Source organism: Leucopleurus acutus, assembly GCF_964270905.1.
Source record: "Leucopleurus acutus genome assembly, chromosome: 20".
Classification (NCBI taxonomy): Eukaryota; Metazoa; Chordata; class Mammalia; order Artiodactyla; family Delphinidae; genus Leucopleurus; species Leucopleurus acutus.
Window position 1 is genome coordinate 48,371,919 of NC_139162.1, and position 14,386 is coordinate 48,386,304.

At 50.3% G+C, this 14,386-nt stretch overlaps 1 protein-coding gene across 1 annotated transcript; it reads right to left on the reverse strand.

Moving 5' to 3' along the window:
- Positions 1 to 6,264: 6,264 nt before the first annotated feature.
- Positions 6,265 to 9,770, reverse strand: LYPD3 (LY6/PLAUR domain containing 3; the record flags this gene model as incomplete). Its single annotated transcript, XM_082862079.1, has 5 exons — positions 6,265 to 6,785; positions 7,648 to 7,809; positions 8,055 to 8,225; positions 8,994 to 9,125; positions 9,683 to 9,770. The coding sequence occupies 5 exons, from the start codon at positions 9,768 to 9,770 to the stop codon at positions 6,265 to 6,267; spliced, it is 1,074 nt and encodes a 357-aa protein (XP_082718205.1).
- Between the last annotated feature and the right edge of the window lie 4,616 nt (positions 9,771 to 14,386).

A 14,386-nucleotide genomic window follows, 5' to 3' on the forward strand; every position in this document is an offset into this window, starting at 1 on the left:
AGAAGCCCGTGCATCACAAGGAAGAGTAGCCCCCACTCGCCACAACTAGAGAAAGCTCGCGCGCGCAGCAACGAAGACCCAATGCAGCCAAAAATAAATAAATTAATTTAAAAAATTCTAATAAATAAGTACAACTTTAAAAAAAAAAGACCTACTGACAACACAATATGTTGATGACAACACAGAGTAACAGGAATTCTAATTTTAGTAAAATAGTGTAGGACAGTGAAATAGGATAACCAATTTTGAAAAGGGTCTGCTAGTTTCTTATTAAACTAAATATTCCCCCATTCTTTGACACAGTAATTCCACTCCTAGTGTTTATGCAATGAAAGCCTATGTTCATAAAAACAAGTATACAAGAATAGTCATACCAGCTTTATTCATGATAGCCCCAAAATGGAAACAGGTGTCCATCAATAGAAGAATGAATGAACAAACTGGGATAATACCACATTCCAGGACCTCCCTGGTGGTGCAGTGGTAAAGAACCCACCTGCCAATGCAGGGGACACAGGTTTGAGCCCTGGTCCAGGAAGATCCCACATGCCACGGAGCAACTAAGCTTGTGCGCCACAACTACTGAGCCTGCGCTCTAGAGCCCGCGAGCCACAACTACTGAAGCCCACGAGCCACAACTACTGAAGCCCGCGCCTAGAGTCCGTGCTCCACAACAAGAGAAGCCACCGCAATGAGAACCCCGAGCACCACAACAAAGAGTAGCCCCTGCACACAACAACCAGAGAAAGCCCGCGCGCACCAACAAAGACCCAACGCAGCCAAAATTAAATAATACATACATAAATAAGTTTATCAAAAAAACCCACCGCATTCTGTTGAGTGAAAGAACCCTTACACAAAAGAGTACAGTATACAGTATATTTCCATTTATACAAAGTTCTAAAGCTTTAGATATTGAGCACTTGAGACGTGACTAGTGTGAATTGAAATGTAATATAAGCATAAAATACACATGGGACTCCAAAGACTTAGTACAACTCCCCCCAAAATATCTCACGAATAATGCTTTCATACTGACTATAAATTTAAATAATACTTGCATTAAAATATATTATTAAAATTCATTGCTTCTTCTCTTTTTAGCTGTTTGATGTGAACACTAAAAAAATTTTAATTACATATGTAATTTGAATGTTTTGCAATATACTTCTGTTAGGCCATGATGATCTAAAACTTAGAAATAAAATAAAAGGGGAACCACATATAACAGACCCACTCAGGGATTATCTGATTCTCTGGGGGTAACAGGAATATGTCTTACTATTTATTATTGATTAGGGCCCAAACTCTATAAAGTTTAGATATTAACTTTGCAAATGATAAGAAGATTGGTAAGTTGCAAATGGTTTTTGTCTGGTAAAGAGGCAAATGCTTTCTGATGGAATGATTTCTGCCCAGTAAACAGTAATGCCCCAGAAATTAAGGTTTTATCACCCTGTAAGACCAGAATTCAGTTTGAATCTCAGTTTTCAATCTTATTTCAGCATTCTTGCTTTCGATGACTAAATATACTTCATCTCATCTACAAGCTTTTGAATTAACTGTACTATCTTGCTGGTTCCCTATATTCTGAGCACTTACTATATGCCAGGCACTGTACTTGACTTACATGAACAAGTTCAAGTCTCAGAAGAGTCCTAAAGGCAGGAACTATTATCCCCATTTAAGAGATAAGGAAACTGGGACTTCGAGAGAATTTCCCAGCTCAGTTTCACTCAGAATAAAACAAGGTATAGAGTAGTTACACAGCTGAGATTTAAACATGTCTGACACAAGTCTGGCCTCTCAGTCTCTATTCTACACTGTGTCTTTGTTATGAGGGAAACTGTGCCCCCCTCAAAAGAGGTATGTTGAAGTCCCAACCCCCCAGGACCTATGAATGTGACCTTATTTGGCAATAAGGTCTTTGCATATTTTATCCAGTTAAGATGACTAATATCTAATATGACCTCAGAAAAAGAGGGAAATTTGGACACAGACAGGGAGAGCTCCCATGTGAAGAAGAAGGCAGAGACTGGAGATTGAAGAAGCAGCCAAGGAACGCCCGGGGCTACCAGAAGCTGGAAGCGGCAAGACAGGGTTCTCCCCTAGAGGCTTTGAAGGGAGTATGGCCCTACCAACACCTTGATTTCGGACTTCCGGCCTCCCAAACGATGAGTCAATAAATTTCTGACGTTCTTAAGCCACCCAGTTTGTGATACTTTGCTACCGCAGCCCGAGGAAACTAACCTAGTCTCTGAAATGGACAACATTAGGCGGGTACATGGATGTGGAGGTGAGAGGGGTACCACCAGCAATATGGGACCCACACCTGGAAGGCATCTTTCCTCTGTCCCTCATCTGTGCTCGCAAAATGCCCTACCCCAACTCACAGGGCGCCGTGTCAGGACAGACTGTGTCCGGGCCTTCACAACACACCGGGGGCTTTCAGAGGTAAAAGGCTTTCTAATGGGCAGAAGGGATTACTGGGTGTCCTGTCTCGCACACCCTTCTGGGTTAGCTCCACCTTTCACTGTCTTAAACTATGATAGTAATACTAAACCGATGGTAAACTGAGAGCAATGCAAAAGATTCCTGCCTGGCGGAATACAGTTGATTATTTCCCTGTGGTTATTGACCAGTTCAACATCCACTCATAAATTTATTTCAGCATTCCCGAGCTCCTACCTGTGTGTGTTCTTGGAATTCTCCTTTGAACTGGCTGTAACACTGTATGGGTCCCCTCATTCATAAATGAGTGAAATGAAATCTTTGACACGTGTTCATCTTGTATCTGTATAAGAGCTGATTTTCCTTTCCAAAAAAATATCATCCTTCCTCACCTGCTTCCCCACTTTGGCACCTCCTCCAAAGATGAGAAAACACCCGCACGGAGTGACAGGTGATAAAAGGAGGATTTCCAGCCTCAACACCCTCAGAAACCCCGGAGTCCTCTGACTTACGCCACCAAGATGGCAAAAAACAGACTCGGAGTTACCTCTAAAGAGTGTTAACACGCTGGTTAGCAGGTCCTGCTTGTCAAAGCAAAAACTGCACGGGACAAGTTGGACAGGCAAGAAGTCTTCATTCAAAGTATTCCAAAAAGGGACAGAGGCCAGAACTCAGTCTGAACTCAATGCAGCTGAAACACAAGGCAGTTGGGTTTTTAAGAACTGGGGTGGGGGGCTTCCCTGGTGGCGCAATGGTTAAGAGTTCGCCTGCCAATACAGGGGACACGGGTTTGAGCCCTGGTCTGGGAGGATCCCATATAACGCGGAGCAGCTAAGCCCATGCGCCACGGCTGCTGAGCCTGCGCTCTGGAGCCTGTGAGCCACAGCTGCTGAGCCTGCGTGCCACAGCTACTGACACCCGTGCACCTAGAGCCCGTGCTCCGCAGCAAGAGAAGCCACCATAATGAGAAGCCCGCACACCGCAATGAAGAGTAGCCCCCGCTCACAACAACGAGAAAGCCCATGCACAGCAACGAAGACCCAACGCAGCCAAAATAAATAAATAAAATAAATAAATTTTTTTAAAAAAAGAACTGGGGTGGGGGTTGAGGGGGTAGTAGGTCATGTTTGCGAATTGGCTTCACCTGAAGGAAAAGGAAACTTTCCTGCATCTTCTGGACAAGGGGTAGTTTCACAACTTGGAGAAAGGTCCCCATTGAAGTCAGGCTTCTAGGGAAACCGGGAGATAGAGGTGCTATCTCCTTTGATGTTTATATTTCAAAGAGATAGCTCCCAGGTCCTTGTGAAACACATTTCCTGGCTTGTAAAACTGGCAAGAGGCTTTTAAACAGATTTATATACATCTCAAAAGAGCAGAGAAAGAATTTACAAGGACAAGTTTTCTAAAGTAAATGCTCTAAGAAACAGGAGGTCCGGGGCATCTGTGGTTAGGTCATCTGGATTCTGTCAGGGACCAGGGTGAGAGGGAGGACAGTGCTTTAGAGGCAGGAACAAGTCTATCTAAAGTTTAGTTAAGCTGAGGGGAAAGTTACAGCCCTCTTGTTCATGCTCTATAAGGCCGGTCTGCCTGGGTTCCAATTTGGACTCCGTTGCTTATTAGCTGGGTGACCCGAGGCAAGTTACTCAACCTCTCTGGGCCTGGTTTTGTCATCTTTATAAAAAGCGGATGATTAATACTTAACTCATAGGACGGTTGTGTAGATTAAATATGTTAATCCAAGTACAGCATTTAAACCAGTATCTGGCACATAATAAATTTATACTTGCTGTGGGTTAAATTACTTTACCATTCTGAGCCTGCGTTTTCCCAATCATCCCATCTGAGAATTTAAATGGAAAATTAAGTGAAATGATGGGTGCAAACAACCTTAGCCCAAGCCGGTCATCTGGTAAGACTCTTTTAAATGATTAACATTCCCATAACTATAGTTACTATTACTGATACTGATATTGTTTGTTGCTCAGGCTCTTATTCCCTATTTTGTTACTATAATCACTATTTACTGTTATTTTATTATTAACTCACACTACTCCCTACTATGAATGGTAATATCAGCAGTATTACTTTTTTTTTTTTTTTTTTTTGGCCGTGCCACGTGGCTTCCAGGATTGTATTTTCTGGACCAGGGATTCAACCCAGGCCACAGCAGTGAAAGCGGGGAGTCCTAACCACTGGACCACCAGCGAATTCCCAGTATTACTATTATCTCACCATTCTGCACACCTGGTTCCCCTCCATCAAGCAGTCCCGAAGCCTGCCAGGGTCTTCCTAAGCCAGGCTTTTCCTCCCTGGGCGCCCAAGTTTTCATCTGATTGGAGGAGATGGTGGTGGGACTCAGGCCCGAAGTCCCCAAGAGGAAGCAAAAGTGGACAGTGGCACCCACAAGCCCTCTGGACAGGTGGGATGCCGGGGCCAAGCCACTGAATGATTCTTTTTTTTTTTTAATCATTAAGCTAGGCTATTTTTTATATACAATTTTTAAAGGTTACTTTCCATTTACAGTTACTAAAAAAATATTGGCTATATTCTCCGTGTTGTACAATGATTCTTAAGAAACCAGATTGATGAGGGGCTTCCCTTGTGGCTCAGTGGTTAAGAATCCGCCTGCCAATGCAGGGGACATGGGTTCCAGCCCTGGTCTGGGAAGATGCCACATGCCGCAGAGCAACTAAGCCCGTGTGCCACAACGACTGAGCCTGCGCTCTAGAGCCTGTGAGCCACAACTACTGAGCCCACGTGCCACGACTACTCAAGCCCGCGCGCCTAGAGCCCGTGCTCCGCAACAAGAGAAGCCACCGCAGTAAGAAGCCCGTGCACCGCAGCGAAGAGTAGCCCCCGTTCGCCACAAGAGAAAGCCCGCGCGCAGCAACGAAGATCCAACACAGCCAAAAATAAATAAAAATAAATAAATACATTTATTTAAAAGAAAAAAAAACCGACGGGAAAGTTGGTGGGGCCTGAGGACCGTATACAAACCTGTGAAACAAAGCTCCCCTCTGCTCCCAAACATTGCTAAGAGTACCATTCACCCCTTCATACTGCTCAATGGTCTCACCCGGTCTCCCCCTCACCAGTGGGATCACCCATAAGCACGGCTAAACCTCAGGAGGTGAAAAGTGTTCAAAACCAACGTCCCCCGGGGCTGCGACTCCGGATCTCAGTTTCTCCATTTCAGTCTTGGCATTCCCACCCTAGCTCAGCTTCAGGAGGTAGAAATATCTCAGGTAGGTTATACTGAGGTAGGTCAGCAATGAGGTAGAAATAACTCCTTTAAAACACTATACAAAGTAATTAAACTTTTATTGAAGCCTTATGTGCCAGACATTGACCACACTGAGGCGTAAGGCACGGTCCCTGCCCTTGAGGAGCTCACAGTCTATAAAAGAAGACAAAGAAGATGCCAAAAAATGATTCCCACAAAGATTCAGGGGCAGGAGGCAGAGCCCTCAGACCCCATCTCTCCTATTCCAGGTTGACTGTGAGAAAGCGAATACGAAGCTTATCACTGTCTCTCCCACCTTCCCTGGGACAGCTCTGACTTCCCTCTGACCTAGGCACCAGGAGAAGACCAGGGAGAGACAAAGATGAGGGGGATACAGCTGCTGCCCTCAAAAAGCTGGAACACCCTGGCAGGATATATACAATGGTAACTTTCTGTCCCAAAGCCGCAAACCAGTGCAGCAAAAGCTAGGGAGAACAGGGGCTGGGCCAGCCCAGTCCAGTGGTGGAAGAGGGAGTAATGGGAAGGGAGGGTACCCATGGCCAAGGAAGTAGGGCAAGAGGTAGAGAAGTTCATAGTAAGGTGACAGTAGCCACAGCCAACAGAAGAGCCACCCACCCCACTGAAGGAGCTGCAGAGCCTTTATTAGGGGGCCCATCTTTTATGGGGTACTGCCCAATATTTCTACGGTCTTGGTGGCCACTAGTACCTCCAGCCGAGGTAGATTCCTCCACCTGGGAGGTCTCAGGTTCGACCTCTTTTGGAGAAGTCTGGCTGGCTGGGGCTGGGGTGGGTTTGGTGGTGGAAGTGGAGGACGGGGCTGGGGTGGGTTTGGTGGTGGAAGTGGAGGCCAGGGTTGGGGCAGAAGTACTGACAGAGTTGTTTGCAGCCAGAGTGGTGGACGGAGGAGGGGGCAGCAGGACAAGGGGCGGGAATTGAGAGGAGAAATAGGTCTTGTTGCGGAGGTCCGAGTTACAGCGGGACCCCTGGCAGCAGGAGCCGCTGAGCGTGAACCCTGGGCCTGTCGCTGAATCCCGGGTGCAGGATTCATCCTGGACGCAGCCCCGGACAGGCAAGGATACAGTCACATTAGCTGCAGGAGGGAGACACAGGTAGGTCCGTGGTTGGAGGGAGGGGGTAGGCACAGCCAGAATGAAACTTAGGGGCAAGACAAGAGCAAGAAGACCCAAAACAGGGGACAGAAGGACTCTGCATCCATTAAACCCAAAGTCTCAATTAGGGCCCCACTTTGAGAAACACGGTCCCACTGTCTTTGGCACACGGTGGACCACATTTCCCATAGTACTTTGAGAGGAAAAATGTGTAGAATGAACTACAAGTCCCACAATGCCTTGGAAGAAAGGTTTGAACTGGGATACAACACCTCTCACACGAGGAAAGAGCAGAAGACCATTGCCTCCCTCTCTCTCCCCCCACCCCTCACACCACCCCCACCAAAATTCAGTCTTAGAGTCAGAATTACATTTGCCATAATACACCTGGCAGAGGATGGAATTTGAAGAACATCTCCCATGGTTCCCTGAAGCAGAGGCCAGGAGGCTGAACTACATCTCTCCTAATACTTTGGGACAAGTGGGGACACTAACCCTTCAGTTTTAAGGAGTCAGAACTACACTACCCACGATGCCTGGGCAGAAGCTTGGAGGTTTAAATACATTTCCCATTGTACATCCTCCCATTCTGCACCTGGCAGGCCTCTATGAAAATTGTATTTCCCCAAAAACTCTAGGACAAAAGCATTCCTATTCCCGTGCTATACTGGGAATAGGACTGCATTTCTCAAGATGCTCTAGGACAAGCCACGAACTTAGGCCTTCAGTTCCCAGAATGCGCTGAGGTGGGGGAACCCTTTGGGTAAAGGTCTACCTACCACCCATGAGGCCTCAGAAAGGCTACCACAACCTGTGAAGGCCCGGTGCTTCGAGCTCACTCACCTGCCGTCAAGGTGACGTTGCCGTCGAAACAGCCCTTGTACAAGTGGTCGCTGGCGTTGTAGCACCTCACGACGGGCGGCGCCGTACCCTGGCACTCCTTGCGGCTCAGCCCCACGCAGCTGTAGCACTCGACCCCATTAGGCTCGTAGTCACTCTCATTGCCTGCGAGAGGGGCGGGGAGGAAGGAAGGGGTCCAGAGGATTCAGGAAGCACAGCCCTGCTCCGCGTCCCTCCAGACCACGTCTCCGCCCCTCGACGGACACTCAGCTCAGCCTATAATCCCGCCCCAGGGCGTGGCCCCGCCCCCAGCCCCTACGGAGTTCTCCCGCCTTCCCCTTGCGACCGCCCCTAGCCGCTCAGCCCAGACATGGCTCCGTCCCGGAGCTTGCGGCCCTGCCCCCACCGACCTGCGGGGATGAGTGCTCGCGAGGTGAGGTTGAGCTTCGCGTTGCAGCGGTCCTGGGAGCACTGATGCAGCTGGACGAAAGCCAGAATCCCGTAAAGGTCCAGTCCGCGATCATTCTTGCCCGGGAGTCCCGAACCGCAGCCCCGCACTGCCACCGAGAATTGCCCGTGGACTGCGGAGAGGGGAGGGGGAGGGGTCAGAGGGGCAGGGCCTGGAATAGACCGGCACCAGAGAATAGGCCAGGGTGGGAGGGCGAGGGCCTCAGAAAGAGCCGATCCGAGGGGAAAGAACAACAGACCGAGGGGCGGAACCTGAAAGAGAGGAGTCTGAGGGGACAGACAGGCTGATAGACACTGGACACAATCGACGCGGGAGGGCCAAGAGTGGAGCTAAGACGGAGCACGACCATAGGGAGTCGGAACCTCAGGAAGCAGCATCAGAAGGAGCTGAGACCGACAAAAAAGGCACAGGATCAGAGACGGATGGGGCCTCCTAGGAGCCGTGGCCGCAGACAGGGGCGGGTCAGAGGGGCGGAGCCTCAGCCTAGGGATTTTAGGAGAAGACCTCTAGAGGGATCTCCATCTCCAAGGGCTCCATTGGATGGGGGAGGCTGGCGTGGAGAGGATTCTGGCAGGGACAGAAGTGGGTAGGGAGATCTCAGTGGTCCAGGTCAAATGGATAGGGTGTGCCCTTGAAGGAGACAAGGTCCCAGATCAGGGTTCTCCCAGTTCACGCCACCCATGCGCAACTCTCCGTCCTCATCCCTCTAAGCCCTAATGGCGTGGTTGTGTTGAAGGGCCCACGCCAGGCTGAAAGGGAAGGATGGGGCTGCGTTCAAGGGGGTGTGGCCAAATTCAGAGGGAGGGGCGGGACCATAAGGAGGAGGGGCCCAGACGGAGGAGCGTAAAGGAGTACGCAAGGACCCGGAGGCCCCACTCACTAGACTCCACCGCCCCTACGGCCTCTGTGCAGACGTCCATGCCTGGCGCGCACTTCACCGTCTTAGTCTTCTGCGGAGAGCATCCGTCATCGGCTTTCTGCACGCAGCTGTAACACTCCAGGGCCTGCGCTCCTGGGGGTACAGAGGCAGGTAGAACTGAGCTATCCCTACTGAAGCCTCCTCCCCCAAAGGAGAAATAGTCGTTCCCACTCCCTCTGTCCCCGTGCAATCCTATTGCACACCCTTTTCCAGGGCGGCGTAAGGAAAACCTAGCCGCAAGTCTGAGGCCAGGAGGTACATTGTGACACTTTCCGTCAAACGTCCTATGCCTGCAGTGGGAGCATCTTTCCCACAGCCCTTTATGCCCAAGGTGGGGGATCCCTGCCATAGACGGGGGTGGGGGGACTTCTTCCTACAGTTCTCCACTCAGGATGGGAGAATTTTACCCACAGTCAAGTCAGCTCGGTGAGGGATCCCTTCCCACAGCCCCCCGTCTGCTTAGGATGGAAGAAATTTTCCCACAGTCCCCTCTGCCCAGGGTAGGGAACCTTCCCGCAGCCCACCCCCTCCCCCGACCCCTCTGCCCAGGATGGGAGATCCTTCCCACAAGCCCGCTCTGTATGGGGTGGGGGAACCCTCCCTAGAGCTCCCACTCTATCCCCTCCGCCCCCTTCCGGCAGCAGACTCACCTTCTAGAAGCAGCAGCGGAGGCAGCAGCAGCAGCCAGCCCGTTGTCCAGATCGCTACCCGGGAGCCTGCTTTCCTGGCGGGGTCCATGGTTCCGTCCTGCTCTCTCGGCTTCCACTCTAGCTGTGCCGCCTCCCAACCCGGGTCCTCTTACGTGAGCCCAGGATGAGTAACCTCGCCCCAGGCAACCCTGGCCTTGCCCAACCAGGCCAAATCAGCCTCAGCTGTGGGGCGCGACACCCGCCCCTGGATGCGTCACCCACCACTGCCAAGGAGTGAAAGGGCGGGAGTCAAGGTTCCCTGGCAGTTCCCAGGAGAAAGTCTGTGTGTTTGTGGCGGTGGGGAGAGGATATAAGGCTCACACAGAGGGTCTACTCAACATTCAACACTCAGTAAATGCTGAGTGAGTGCAGGCTTTGGGCCGGGTGATGCTGGAAACTAAACAGAACCAGTGCTGGTCTTCACAGAGCTCACAGTCTGACGGGGGAGACAGATATTAATCCAATAATCATACAAATTGTTATTTACAGCGAGGACAACGAAGGAAGAAGTGTAGGGAGCTACAAGGAGGTGTGGCGTCTAAAAGTGGGGACTGGTCAATGAAGCGTCCCTGAGGATGTAAATCATCCAGGTGCCTTACGATCTTAAAGACTTGGAGGTTTAGCCAGTGAAGCAGGTCGGGATGGGGGCAGAGCACATTGCAAAGCAGAGGGGTCAGCACGTGCAAAGACCTCGGCTGGAAGCAGCATGGACCCTTCGAACACAGAGAGGAGAGCAGTGTACCTGGAGCTCCTGTACCTGGAGCTCAGGAGTGAGGGGGAAACTGAGGCAAAAGAGGCCATTCCAGGCCCTGAGGAGAGGTTTGAATTAATTCTGAGAAAGATGGAGAATGTTTCACGGGGTCTAAATCAGCTCCGAGACACAATCAGATTTGCTTTTTAAACTATCAATCTGGCAAACGATGCAAAAACTTATCAAGAAATGAATTCACTAATCCCAGGGAATTATGCAGCAATGAAAACGGGCCAACTACTGGCCTGGGTGCCAACGTGAGTCTCAAAAACTTTATGTTGGGAGTTCCCTGACAGTCCAGTGGTTAGGCCTTTGCCTTCCAATGCAGGGGGTTCAGGTTCAATCCCTGGTTGGGGAGCTAAGATCCCACATGCCTCACGGCTAAAAAACAAACAAACAAACAAAAAACAGAAGCAATACTGTAACAAATTCAATAAAGACTAAAAATGGTCCACATCAAAGAAAAATCTTAAAAAAAACCCCAACTTTATGTTGAGCTCAAAAAGCCTTAAACAAGTAGAAGATACCATGTGACTCCATTTCTATGAAGTTCTAGAACAGGCAAAGCTAATCAGTGGTGATAGAAATCAAAATAGGGGTTACTTTGGGGAGGGCATTGCCCCAAAGGAGTAATAGTAAGGAACCCCTACTATCTTCATCTGGGTGGTAGTTACACATGTAACTGCAAACATGTTAAGAATCGACGAGCTGTACGCTGTACATTTTACATTTATGCACTTCACTGAAGGTACACTATTCTTACCAAAAGAAAAGGGTGGGGGAGGAGTGCCATTGTGGCCTCAGTAAAAAAGGAAAAGAGTAGAAGGGGCAAGAGAAGGCCAGGAGACCGGGGAGGGAGCAGGGCAGTCTCCCAGGTAAGGGAACAAGAGCCTCTGATGGCTGGGAGTTGGCTGGCGGCTCACAGCGATGTCTGGGTGCTCTGTTACACCCCTGCACCAACACATATGCGGCCACACTGTGACCACGATGGAGTGAGACACAATCAGGACCACTGCCTTCTGTGTCTGAACACAGGAAAAAACAAGAACACTGTGCAAACCACAGAATGACTAAGCAGCCACATATATAAGCTAATAGAAGTGATTGCTTGTATTGGGTTGGCCAAAAAGTCCGTCTGGGTTCTCTGTAAGAGGTTACAAAAATCCGAATGAACTTTTTGGCCAACCCAATGTTATGTATTATTTATATTATATTATTATTTAAACTACAGTTTTAGCCTTGCTTTGTTTCTCCTGACTCACAGGTAAGTTTACCTATGGCAGGAAAAATAGCGGCTGTGTTCATAAAGGTTTTATCTGTTCTCCGGACCCCATGGGGCACCCCCATCGCCAATAATGACTAGCACCTCAGTCACCTAGGTTGGGTTGCTTGTCATCATGCCGAAGCTCAGAGAGAGAAAGTGAGTGGCTGTGAAGTCATTCAATACTTCCCCCTACCTCCCTGCCTCCCAGCCTTGGAATCCCAGCCTCACTTATGGTTTGCTGTGTGACCCACTAAGTGTCTTCACCTCTCTGAGCCTCTGAGGTGTCTGTTTTATAATAAAGGGAGGAGAGTCTTTCATGGTGGAGTGAGGCAGTGGACAAAGTATTAAGTCTGGAGTCAGACAGACTGAAATTTTACTCCTGCCTCTGCCATCCTCTTGCTGTGTGACCTCAAGCAACTCCATCTCCCTCTCTGAACTTCAGCTGCCTCCTTTGCCAAACAGGTCTGAAACCCCCTGTCTCCAGAGGGATGGAGTGAGGCAGGGCTACAATTCTATTATTATTGTGCACTCAGGAGGCCCTTCAGGTCCCAGCCGTGTGGGAGAGTTTCAGGGAGGAACCCCAACTGGCCAGACCAGAAGATCTGGTGTCTTGGGAGGGAGTGGGACCCAGGGTGGAGAGTCTCCTCTTGCTCAGGCCTGCCGAATCCCGGGTGCGGACACCAACCGCCGCCCCCCCACCCCAAACCTGGCCCAGGACCAAAGAGCAGAGGGAGGTTTAAATACCGGACCTCTACTTAAACCTACTCTGTGACTCTCCCCAGCTCCCCTCCACAGGGGTCACTGCAAAGAGGTTTAGAATTGGTTCCCCAGAGAGATGAACAGAGGAGTCAGTGTGGAGGCACCTGGTCCCCAGCCCTGGAGTTCATGCCAGGGCCTCAGACAAGCCTGGGGCCATTTCCACTATGGGTTTTGTGTCCCCTGGGGAAGGGCAGGCTCTGAGCCCAGTGATGTTTCCAGCCTGCCTCAGACCCACTCCTTCTGGGATGTGATGTCTGGGATGCGTCAGAGAAGGGATGGGGTCAGGGCCCGGGCTGGCTACATAATTTGCGGGGCTCAGTGCAAAATGAAAATATGGAGACCTGGTTCAAAAGGCAGGAAGGAGTGTCATGAAATGTACTAAAGGAGAAATGCTCTTTTCCTTTCTTCCTGCATCTCTCTTGACCCCATACGGTGTCTAATGTCATGTTCCCTCAGGCACAGGGATACTGGTGGGGCGAGCACAGACTCTTACAGGTGTCTAGAGACCCTGCCCCACAACTAAAGCAAACTGGTTGCTGGGTTCCCCTTCCACCAGCCGCCCGCCACCTTGCCCCACCTGAGATGCCAAGAGGCACAAGTGCCTGGATTTCCCGTGAGCACTCAGGCCCTTGTCGGGGCTGGAGGATGGCGGAAGTCACAGGGCAGAGGCAGGGAAGGGAAGGCAGACAGAACCTATTCCGGGGAGGTGGGAGATGGCAGGTGTGGGACCTCATTTGAGCTGAGGCTCCAGTCCCCCCAGCTCAAGCTCCACACCCTTCAGACTTCACTTACAAAACACAAATTCAAATACAAAATTAAGAATTTCCGGATGGCAATCACAGATGATTAAAGCCGAGAGGGCTCTTCTGAACATGGGACCTGTCAACTGCACTAGTCACATGCCCGTGAAGCTGACCCCAGTAAGGGGACAGTTTGCAGAGGGGCTAAGGGATGAAATGATCCAAGAATCTAGATGCCTCACACCTGGAGGTAGAGGCCAAGGAACACCTCGGGTCCCCAAGGGCCTGGGGGTTGGAGTGTTTGCATTCCGGGGTTTCAGGAGCACATCTGGATCCTTAAGGAATCCTGGGATGGGACACCCAGGTCCTGAAGAGATGGGAACCAGAGGGACTGGATGCCTAGTTCCAGAGAGGTTTAAGGGAGGAAATGACCTGTACCACACAGTGACAGCCTAGAGTGGTCAGGGAGTGGTCCTGTAGTCGGGGAGCTCAGGGGACTGCGGAAGCCCACCAGGGATCAGGGAGAGCTTCCTGAAGGAGGAGACACCTTAGGTGAGATGTAAATGATGAAAAGTTCTATGCCTGTCGTTCACCATCGCCCCATCCTCAGCGTCTTTCTTATCAATTTATTCCCTCAACACCTAGTTTGCCTACAGGCCATTTGCTGTGTGCCAAGCACTCAGTAGTGATGGAAATAGCCCAACCCCTGCCTCCTGGGGCTCCCGCCCAGCACGGGAAACACACCCATCAAACACACGGATGACCCAGAGTAGTCAAAGCTGTGATGGGGAAGGGGCAGGCAGAGTAATCAAGGCTGGGATGGGAAGCCCAGAGGGAGCATCTGACTCAGCCAGGAGAATCAGGGAAGGCTTCCTGGAGAAGGAAACATCTGAGCTATGACCTAAATGATGAGTAGGGTGGAGTGGGGAAAGGTGACTTAGCAAAGGGAACATTACATAAAGACCCACAGGTGAAAGGATAGCTTTTTTTTTTTTTTTCCCCACTTTCATGGGATGAAATGTGCCCTCTGGTGCTGGGGACACAGCCATGACCAGGACAGCCCTGGCTCTGCCCTCAGGGAGCTCCCAGTCCGTCAGGACATAGATCCATCACCAGTGATGACCCGCGATGTTCAGGAATGGGACAGGAGG